At 40.0% G+C, this 9,900-nt stretch overlaps 1 protein-coding gene across 2 annotated transcripts in view; it reads right to left on the bottom strand.

Annotated features, from left to right (window-relative positions):
• Positions 1–4,912: 4,912 nt before the first annotated feature.
• The window catches only part of Mut (methylmalonyl-CoA mutase), a 31,384-nt gene continuing 26,396 nt past the window's right edge, over positions 4,913–9,900 (bottom strand). For both annotated transcript variants that reach the window (XM_026785657.1, XM_005359785.3), the window contains exons 12-13: positions 9,447–9,614; positions 4,913–5,041 (exon numbers count right to left, since the gene is read on the bottom strand). In XM_026785657.1, the coding sequence (XP_026641458.1) occupies positions 4,913–5,041; positions 9,447–9,614 (297 nt within the window). The remainder of the gene's footprint in view (positions 5,042–9,446; positions 9,615–9,900) is intronic.

The raw sequence follows: 9,900 nt of genomic DNA, 5'->3' as shown, positions 1-9,900 counted from the left end.
GAGAGAGAGAGAGAGAGAGAGAGAGAGAGAGAGAGACTGCTTTTGCATCGGTTTTGGCCTTTGGGTAGTCTTTGGGGGGTCCTGACTGGGTACAACAGCTATTCTTGCTTCTTTCTAACAAAATTTAAAAGTTAAAAAAAGAAAAATTGAACTCAGTTGCATGTTCTGTCCTGGCGAGAAGAGTCAAGGTTACACATATTCTAGCTGATGAAGGCTATTATCAGCATATAAACTTGTTAGGTTTTAGATGGGGCAGATTTTTCCAGAGAATATCTAGGTGGACTATTGAGGAGTAAATTACTAATAATTCAGAAAAATTACTAACACTATGGACGGACAGAGAAGCAACAACAGGGTGAGGGCTTTGAAGAGAGTTCAGGCTCCATCACCAGAGACAAACAGCATGGATGTGGAGGTCTGTTCTTACAACTTCTTCAAGACTGGAGGTTTTACAGCAAGAGCTTGCACCCAGGCTCTCTGGTTCCGAGATCAGAAAGAGGATAGCAACAGGAAATGTGGCCACTCATTTTATGTGAACAAGCTTCCCTGATAACAACTCCTGGCATGAGTAGTCTATTACTCAATATATAGAGTATCTGTGGGAGGAGGGCTGAGCTGAAGCTGGATTCTAACACCACATTCCTACAAATCCCAGCTGTGAAACGCTGTGGGACAATGCTCTCTTGTACACTGTAAAGATCTGTCACTCGTATTAGTTTATTAAAACACTGATTGGCCAGTAGCTAGACAGGACATACAGACTGGGCAATCAGACTAGGAGAATGCTGGGAAGAGGAAAGGCAGAGATGCAGTCACCAGCCAGACACAGAGGAAGCAAGATGAGAAGGCTGCCCTGAGAAAGGGTAGCCAGCCACGTGGCTAAATATAGATAAGAATCATGGGTTAACTTAAGTTGTAAGAGTTAGTTAAAAATAAGTTAGTTAAAAACAGGCCAAACAGTTTATAACTAAGTTTATAAGCCTCTGTGTGTTTCTTTGGGACTGAATGGCTGTGGGACCAGGCAGGACAGGAAGGATCTGTCTACAGTGAGAGGTTCACTAGTAACCTTAAAGGAACTCTGAGAGCAAGAGCATTTCTAAAGGACTGGTTTTGAGAAAGAACATTTCCAAATTAGCTTGGAGATAAGCTGTTTGAATCAGCATCACTGTCATTCTTCCTCAGTTTTTCTATCACCAAATGCGTACTTAATTGTTGCTTGAAGCAAGAATCAAAACTCAGAGAGAGAAATGGGGGTTCAACCTGAAGATCAAAAATCAAAGCAGCCAGCCACTGGCTCTTACCTCTTCCTGAGTCCAAAATGGCCATCCTCCGGGAATCTCAAAATGAGATTGTCTGAGAGCTGTCTCCTCCTGTTTTATAATCCTCTCTAGGGCTGGGATTAATTACTGCCTGGTTCCTACAGCAAACTAGTATGGCTACTAAGATTAAAGGTGTGTGTTACTACTACTGCCTGGTTGGTAAGACTGCCCCGGGGGGCTGTTTTACTCTCTGATCTTCAGGAAGCTTTATTATTAAAATATAAATGAAATGCCACTACAGTTTCTATATGTGGGGCTGCCATGTTGGGTAATAAAGACAGATTATGACTCTCTGGTTTGTGTGCCTTCTCCATGCAGGAATTCAAAACCAGCCTCTAACTGCTAATACAGTATTTCTAGTTAGGTGGCTTCCAGAGTTAGTCACCTGAGATTACAGTAGAAAGATAAAAACAGTCAGTTCTGTGGAATGCATGTACACAGAATGAGTGACAGACAGACACATATGATGTAGGTGGATCTTCTGTCTATGTGTTACTTTCATTGGTCAAATAAAGAAACTGCCTTGGCCTTTGATAAAACAGCAGCTTAGACAGGTGGAGTAGACAGAACAGAATGCTGGGAAAAAGAAGCAGAGTCGGTCAAATGCCATGATTCTTCTACCGGAGACAGATGTAGGCTAGAATCTTTCCCGGTAAGCCACCACTTCGTGTTGCTACACAGATTATTAGAAATGGGCTAATCAAGATGTGAGAGTTAGCTAATAAGAGGCTAGAACTAAAGAGCCAGGCAGTGTTTAAATGAATACAGTTTGTGTGTTGTTATTTCCGGGGCTAAGTTAGCTGTGCGGGAGCCAGACGGGACAAAAAGCAGGCCTGCCCGCGGCTCCTTCTACACACACACACACACACACACACACACACACACACTCACTATATATCAATCATTCCTAAATCCTTAATGATACTGAAAAGGAATTTTATGTTATAATTCAAGTTCTTATTCAGATGGCTTTAATCAAATGAGAGGGGATCCTAAATGGCCCATCTGATCCACTCAGGAGCTCTTTGAAGGAGCCAAAAACCTTTCCTGAATAGACTAGAACAGTGGCTGGACCTGCAGCTGCTGTCTCAGAACCCCATTATCTTCTCCCGACCCCACCTACTTCAGAAAGAGTGTCTCAGTTTGTGCCTGACAGCTGCCTCCGTGGGATCTTCTGTAGGTTCTGTTCAGTTGTGGGAACAAATTCCTCATATTACATCATAAAGACACATCCCTCTCCCTGGTAACTGTTGTTATTATACCATAACTGAAATGGAAGTTCTCTTCTCTCTGCAGTTCCACACTGTGTGTACAAGGGTCTACTGCTTCTCACTGATCTGTTTATTCTTTATCTGCACATACTTAAAAGATTTGTGGTCTATGCCACATGGTATATGACTTTGTCACCTTGGCCCATACTATTGTTCACAAAACCAACATTTGATAAAAGATGAATGCTTGGGCTAAAATGTTGCTCTGAACGTGTTAGCAGCTTGTGGAGGCACTAACCTTTGACCCAGGTATCTCAGTAAAGTAAATGCTCATTGCAGTGTATTTTGAATGTGTTTTATAATATCACTAAAACCTTCTGTTTTGATTTCAGTCCCATCAAGAAGGCATAAGTTAGCAGATGCCTTCCTAATCCTTTTCTGTTTTGTAACCTGTGATGACCATGGAACATTCACTTTCTCTGTATACTTGTCATCGTCTAATTCAGAAGTGCCAATTGGCAGTCCATCGCCTTAACCACTCGGCCAGAGGTTAAGAGCATGGACTGCTCTTCCGGGGGTCCTGAGTTCAAGTCCCAGCAACCACATGGTGGCTCACAACCATCTATAATGAAATCTGGTGCCCTCTTCTGGCCTGCAGGCATGGAGGCTGAACACTCTGTACATAATAAATGAATAAATCTTTAAAAAAAAAGTGCCAATTGGTAAACACAGAGGTTTTTATGCAAAGACAGAAAAGTTAGACAGAATATTTCCTTAGGAATGTTCTGAAATAAAGGAATAGTAAAATGTTTAAATGCTGGCATTTTCTGCATATAATAGTGGTAAACACTTACTCGAGTGCAAGGCCAAATTTACCACCCTATGCATTGTGTTTCTGCATACTTCAGGAATATTTTCAAATAGTGAGATTAATAACTTTATTGCTTTGTGATTTAAGCAAAAACACATGAAAGACATAAAATCTGGTAGCTTTTGATGACTGTTCTTCTCAAAGTGGTCTTCAAAGAGAAATGTCAGGAATTACAAATATATAAAGCATGGTACATATCAAGTTACTAATCACACAATGGAATACATCAAAGGAACAACATTTATTGAATATATATTTCTTTATAAAAGGTACATAAGATAACACAATGAATATATTGCTGACCATGAAGTCAAACTGCTCATCTCTGAAATGGGAACAACAGTAGTCATGATGTCCTCCACGAGTCATGTTCTGAAAATTAAACTGCATTATAGTGTAGTCTAATTCCACAGTAATATAAGATTATGCTCTTCAAAACCCTACTATCTGACTTATAATACGGAAATTTACAGAAGTACCCTCATTTCTTACTTCACCTTCATTGAACACCTTATCCTAACAAAGAACAACTCTCTTCCTTTAAAGAATGAGTTATTTAAGGTCACACTAAGAACTCTTTGGGCTATTTTTATATTTGTAACTCATCTTTAATAAGACAATCTATACAAATGAGCCTGTTTCTAGATCTGAAGGCTTACTGATTTCATGTAACAGACTTAAATCAGCACTCTAGAAGAATCCACATGACCATCAGCACTTCATTTAAGAAAGCGTTCACAAACATCTTTTCCTGAGTTTGAAGGCAGGCCTGACATTAACAATACCGCATTCTCATGCTAAAGAGGAATTGAACAATTCTAAAAGGCGTGTCTGTCTGTTCCCTATTTCATTGTGCAGGGTGTGACACAATATTTTTATTGAAGCAATAGTAGATCTGGCTGAGGCTCATAACCCCAATCTATTTCCATTCATAAATACCTCACACTATCTTTTCCAAGATAAGTGTTATTATTTTGCTAACTCATTAACACAGGAACCTAAGATCCTAGTACCCAAATCAACACTAAATTGACAGAAGAAATCAGTCAAATTGTTTATATAGAGAGTTCAATTTTGCCAGGCATGTTGGCACAGCCTTTAATCCCAGCACTTGGGAAACATAGGCAGGTAGGTCTCTACGAGTTTAAGACCAACCTGGTCTACTTAGTGAGTTACAGAATATCCAAGGACGCATAGTGAGAGCCTGCCTCAAAAAGCAAAACAAAATAAAAGTTTAATTATTTTTAAGAAATTATTTTACTAGTTATTCCTTAGCAGTATCCCATTTTAATTTTCAAAATAATGTATTTAAGAAATATTTGGTATAGATAATTTTTAGAGATTTTTATTTTTAAACTCATATTCTTTAAATATGTGTATTAGCAAAACTGCATGTTTATAATCAGGGACTTTTACTGCGAGGCTGCCAAGACAGGCACAACAACAGATGTTGGAATTACCTGAAGGCATAGCTTTATTATCTTCTTTGGTCATAACTACAGATCCAGATGTTATATAGATTGCTGCTTCTCTGTCAAACACTTCTCAATATCATCAAGTACTTGAATGGCGGCTTTGGGAATCCGCGTTCCAGGACCAAATACATTAGAAACACCAACTTCTTTTAGAAATTCATAATCCTGTTGGACATATTTTCTTGGTTAATAGAGGTATTATTCCAACTTCGAAGAAACATACTTTATACATATGTGCTGCATGAGTGTGTACACATTTCCCTTTCTTCTTCTTCACCAATGACCAAAGCTTTCTCAACTGGTACACTGTTTGCATGTGGAGCCTTTCTTGATGGGGTAGTTAACAATAACCAGGAACATTACACTCAGACCCCCATGTCTAAACCAGAAGCTGCCTGTTGTCTGTAATGTGAAGCTATGTGGCCCTAATGAGAAGGAACTGTACTTTAAAACCTAATTTTCTACACAACTGTCACACATATGTAAATGGCCTAGGGTGGTCCCATGCAGGCTCCCTGACTGTCGATCCAGAATCTGAGTTCCTAGAGTCAACGTTAGTTGTTTTATGGGTTCCTTTATAATTTCCTTGACCTCCTGACTCATACTCATGACTCCCTCTCTTCAACAGCATCTCCTGAGTTTGGCCTAATGTTTGGTTGTGGGTCACTGCGTCTGTATCCATCAGTTACTGAATGAAGCCTCTCTGATAGCAATTGGGCTAGGTGTTGTAATAGGAGCAGCGAGCTGCGTCCCGCCATCTGGCTAGCTTTATCCAAAATAATTACAAGGAAACTGTATTCTTTTAAACACTGCTTGGCCCATTAGCTCTAGCCTTTTAGTGGGAGCAGGGCCTGTTCCTAACACTTTGGCTGGCTTTTGGGAACCTACTTCTCATACAGGGTTTCCTTGTTCAGCCTTAATACAAAGGGAGAAGCTTAGACCTACCTCAATTTGATATGCCACGTATTGTTGACACCCATGGGAGGCCTGTCTCTTTCTGAACAGAAACAAAGTAGTAGATTGGGGGTAGGGTGCAGCAGAAGGGAATTAGGTGGAGGGGAAGGGAGGGGAACTGTGGTCTGGATGTAAAATAAATGAATACATTTATTTAATAAAGAAAGAATATCCACAGAAAAAAAAGCTAATTTTCCATTCTTTAAATCCTCACTGCTTATCGTTCTCTGTGTTAAACTTAGTATCAGTCTATTTTCTCTTGGACATGTCTCTGTCACCAGTGAACAGTGACATCGTGAATCTGTGTTAAACTTAGTATCAGTCTATTTTCTCTTGGACATGTCTCTGTCACCAGTGAACAGTGACATCGTGAATCTGGCCTTATGGTAAATCAGCTTTCTGTTTAGGAGGACTGGTTGTTTTTCTGTCCTGCTACAGTCATTAGCTTAATTAATGACAGCTACTGTTTTAGTGTAAGGATTCCCAGGACACAAGCACCGCCACGGGCTTGAGGCTCTGTTAACAGCAGAACACATTTAGCTACAACAGCAAATTTAGGGTATGCTGTGAAGCTTGACCCTTACCATACAGGACAGATGGTCTAGTCCTGTTGAACTGTTGTAACAGTGGTCTTTTTCTCCCATTTTTAAATGGTCAAAACTAGAGAATAAATTATAAACCATACCAATTATCTGCCAGTACCCTTTCCTCCCTTTGTACCCTTCTTACAATAGTAGATGTTTTGCAATAGCATTTAACACATACTCCTGAACCTGTGTCCTTCTTGCCTGAATTTCTGAGAACAGAGTGCATGTCCAATCATCTTCATATCCCCAGTACTGGCCCTACAGCACTGAAAACACAGCACTGTTTGAGAGAGCAGGTGCTACTTGTTTCGGAGCCCATAAGAATGACTGTAGCATCGAGTAACGACCAGCTCCAGGTTGAGAAGAGGCTCACTGAGAGGCTGCCAGCTCCTTTTTCTTTCCTAATAATGCAGTGTTCCATGGCATTTCTCCTGACAGCTGAGCTACAGACATGGAATGGTGTATTCAGCTGGTGAGTTTTGGGGAACTCTGAAATTCTCTACCTCAAAGGAAGGTTGTAGTTGCCTAATTCTCACACAGGCTTTAGTGGGTGGGTCAGACGTTAGCAATACCTGAATGTGGGCAAAGGGCACACAAACGTTGTTTATTCTGTTTTTATTCTTGCACCTTAGGTATTAATTTGGAATTATCTCCAAATAAAAAGGTAGTTCACAGTGTCTTCCACACAACAGGCCAGATCATGCTTTAAAATGTACCTAAGATACATGTGTTCTCTCGGCTAGCCTAAAGCACTTGAGGACAACGATGCAGAGGCCAAGATCCTGGCTGAGTTCACAGTAACTGAAGATGGGGACTGTTTAATCAAACTGCAGAAACTGTAAATGCTACATCTGGAAAGGGTACATCTGCTTGATTCAACACTCTGTGTTACACTTTCTAATTCAATAACTAAGTGGCTTTAAGTTGAGTAACAGGAGCATTTAACACACACCCAGTACTATAGTTTGATTAGTGGCCCCCAAAGGCCCACCTGTTAAAGGTTTGGATCCAGGCCTTTGCATGACTGCAAGGTGTTAAAACGGTACAGGTGGAATCTAACAGGAGTTTTGGGTCACTAGCGTGAGAATTCCTTCTTCATCTTTCATGTTGGACCCTGAGGTGATTAACTGTCCTTCTTCATGCTCTCCTTACTACAACATAGACTCCCCAAAACAACAGGACTGAAATCTCCAAAAATGTGAGTTAAAATAGCTTTTTCACTTTGAAAATTTGTTACAGTAACAGAATAAAAATTAAAAAAAAACCATATTGATGAAGAAAACAAAACAAAGCAAAAAAAAGATGCCACTTGCCTTATCATCTCAGCCTCATGTATATCTACTTTCTCATTTCTTAATAAAATATAAATTCACCATTCTATTTTGTGAGGTATAATAGATTAATAAAGATTGTACACCTAGATGCGAAATTGTATTTTACTGATGGATATTCTAATGGGATCTATGCAGCACCTACATGCATCTACTTTCCTATATACTCCAAACCAATTTTTTTCCTAATCTCAATTAAAAACAAAAAGTGGTTATCATTGGAAGGCAGATGGGGAACAGGCCCTTTCTGCATCTTAAGTGATTCTTCTACACAACAGCAATAACACAGGGTGGTGTTCTTTCACCTCATTGATAATTCATTGACATCATTCATTTCTCTATTCCTTTTTGAGTATCTACTTCCTCTCCTTATTGCCTTTAATATTCAGGACAAGCTGATTTCATGTGCTAGCAGTATGGTTATTTTTTACTCCAGAAGTTATTTCAATCAAAATAGTTTTACTAGTAAAGGAGTTTACAAAGCTATGCAGAGGACATAACTATGGGGCAGAGAAGCATTCAAGGATGGGGCTATCAAAAAAAATGGATGAGAAACTCTCCAACAGATGCAAGCTACCTAAAGGACCCATCCAAAGCCTCTATACTGCTGCCAGGTACAAACACACTGCATTTGCACCATCTTTCTCTCTATATTGGGAAGCTCATTGCTTTTATCTGAATCTCTCTGCCACTGTTAACTGAATATGGAGATGGTAGAGAGCGATCATAAGTTCCTGGTGGTTTTCTCATACAATTTTTTTTTTAAAAAGCTAAATTAAATTTTATATAATGAATTAAAATATAACCTTAATAAAAAAAATAACAGTGCTCACTGTGTGCAGAATTTAGCCAGCGAAATCACTGAGGCATAACTTGAAACATGCCTGCCTGCCTATGTATCTATCTATGTATCTATCTATGTATCTATCTATGTATCTATCTATGTATCTATGTATGTATGTATCTATGTATGTATGTATCTATCTATGTATCTATCTATGTATCTATCTATGTATCTATCTATCTATCTATCTATCTATCTATCTATCTATCTATCTATTTTTCTAACTATGCCTGTCTGTCTGTCTGCTTGTCGGCCCGCCCACCCATCTATCTATCTATCTATCTATCTATCTATCTATCTATCTATCTATCTATCTATCTATCTATCTATCTACTATCTGTCTGTCTGTCTGTCTGTCTGTCTGTCTGTGCATGTGTTAGTCCTGCATTGTCTCCAGTTTCATAGCCTGATACATATGTATGGGGGTAGGCAGTATATTGTCTTACATAGCAATTTCCTCTGAATCATTGAAATCTTCCCTCGAGGGAAAAGCAAGGCGACTCCTAAGACTCAGGTGAAAACAAAATTCACACGCCTGGGATAGCTGAAAGCTGCAAGATTGACAAGGACCCCACCCCAAGGCTACAGAAGCAGTGTACTACTGCTGGAGGAGACTGAGCAGCAAAGCTGTCTAAGTCCTGCAGAGAGCTCTAGGGAGGCAGCTTTCTTAAGTCTTCGCCAGTGTCAGGGAGGGCTTTTTAGTGACGCATCTGCTTTCGAGTCACCCCGGCTCCTGTAAGTAAATCCTTACCCACACTCCAGTTAGTAACTCCAGTAAAGGCTGTGTGTGAGTGTCTATGTGTGTACATGTGAACATGTACGCATATGCAGAAAAGTATAAAGAAGAAAAATACCTGTGGTGGAATCACACCGCCACACATGACAAGGATATCTGGCCGTCCCAGGGCAGTAAGCTCTTTGATAAGCTCAGGAACGAGGGTTCTGTGACCAGCAGCAAGTGTGCTGACGCCCACAGCATGCACATCTGCGTCCACAGCCTGCTGGGCGACTTCACGGGGGGTCTGAGCACACAGAAGGCAGAGACAGGTAAGGGTGAAACAAAGCACTGGGGTTCTTTCCTCAGCGTTCCACAATTATACCTGACTGTCACTTCCCAGTCCCTCATCGTCACATTCTGAGTGATATTGAAGCTACTGATACAATGAACACCAATCTTGTATGTGCTTCTGGGACTGGAATTCACCAATTAAGTCTAAGTTAGAACAAAAAAAATTTCCCCAAGGAATTTTCATGGTAATCATTACCAACCATAAATACCAATTGACACGCAAAGACTACAAAAATAAA

The sequence above is a fragment of the Microtus ochrogaster genome, linkage group LG2, assembly GCF_000317375.1.
Source record: "Microtus ochrogaster isolate Prairie Vole_2 linkage group LG2, MicOch1.0, whole genome shotgun sequence".
In the NCBI taxonomy this organism is placed as follows: Eukaryota; Metazoa; Chordata; class Mammalia; order Rodentia; family Cricetidae; genus Microtus; species Microtus ochrogaster.
The sequence above is the reverse complement of the archived record's forward strand: the minus strand, read 5'-3'. Positions and strand labels throughout refer to the sequence as shown.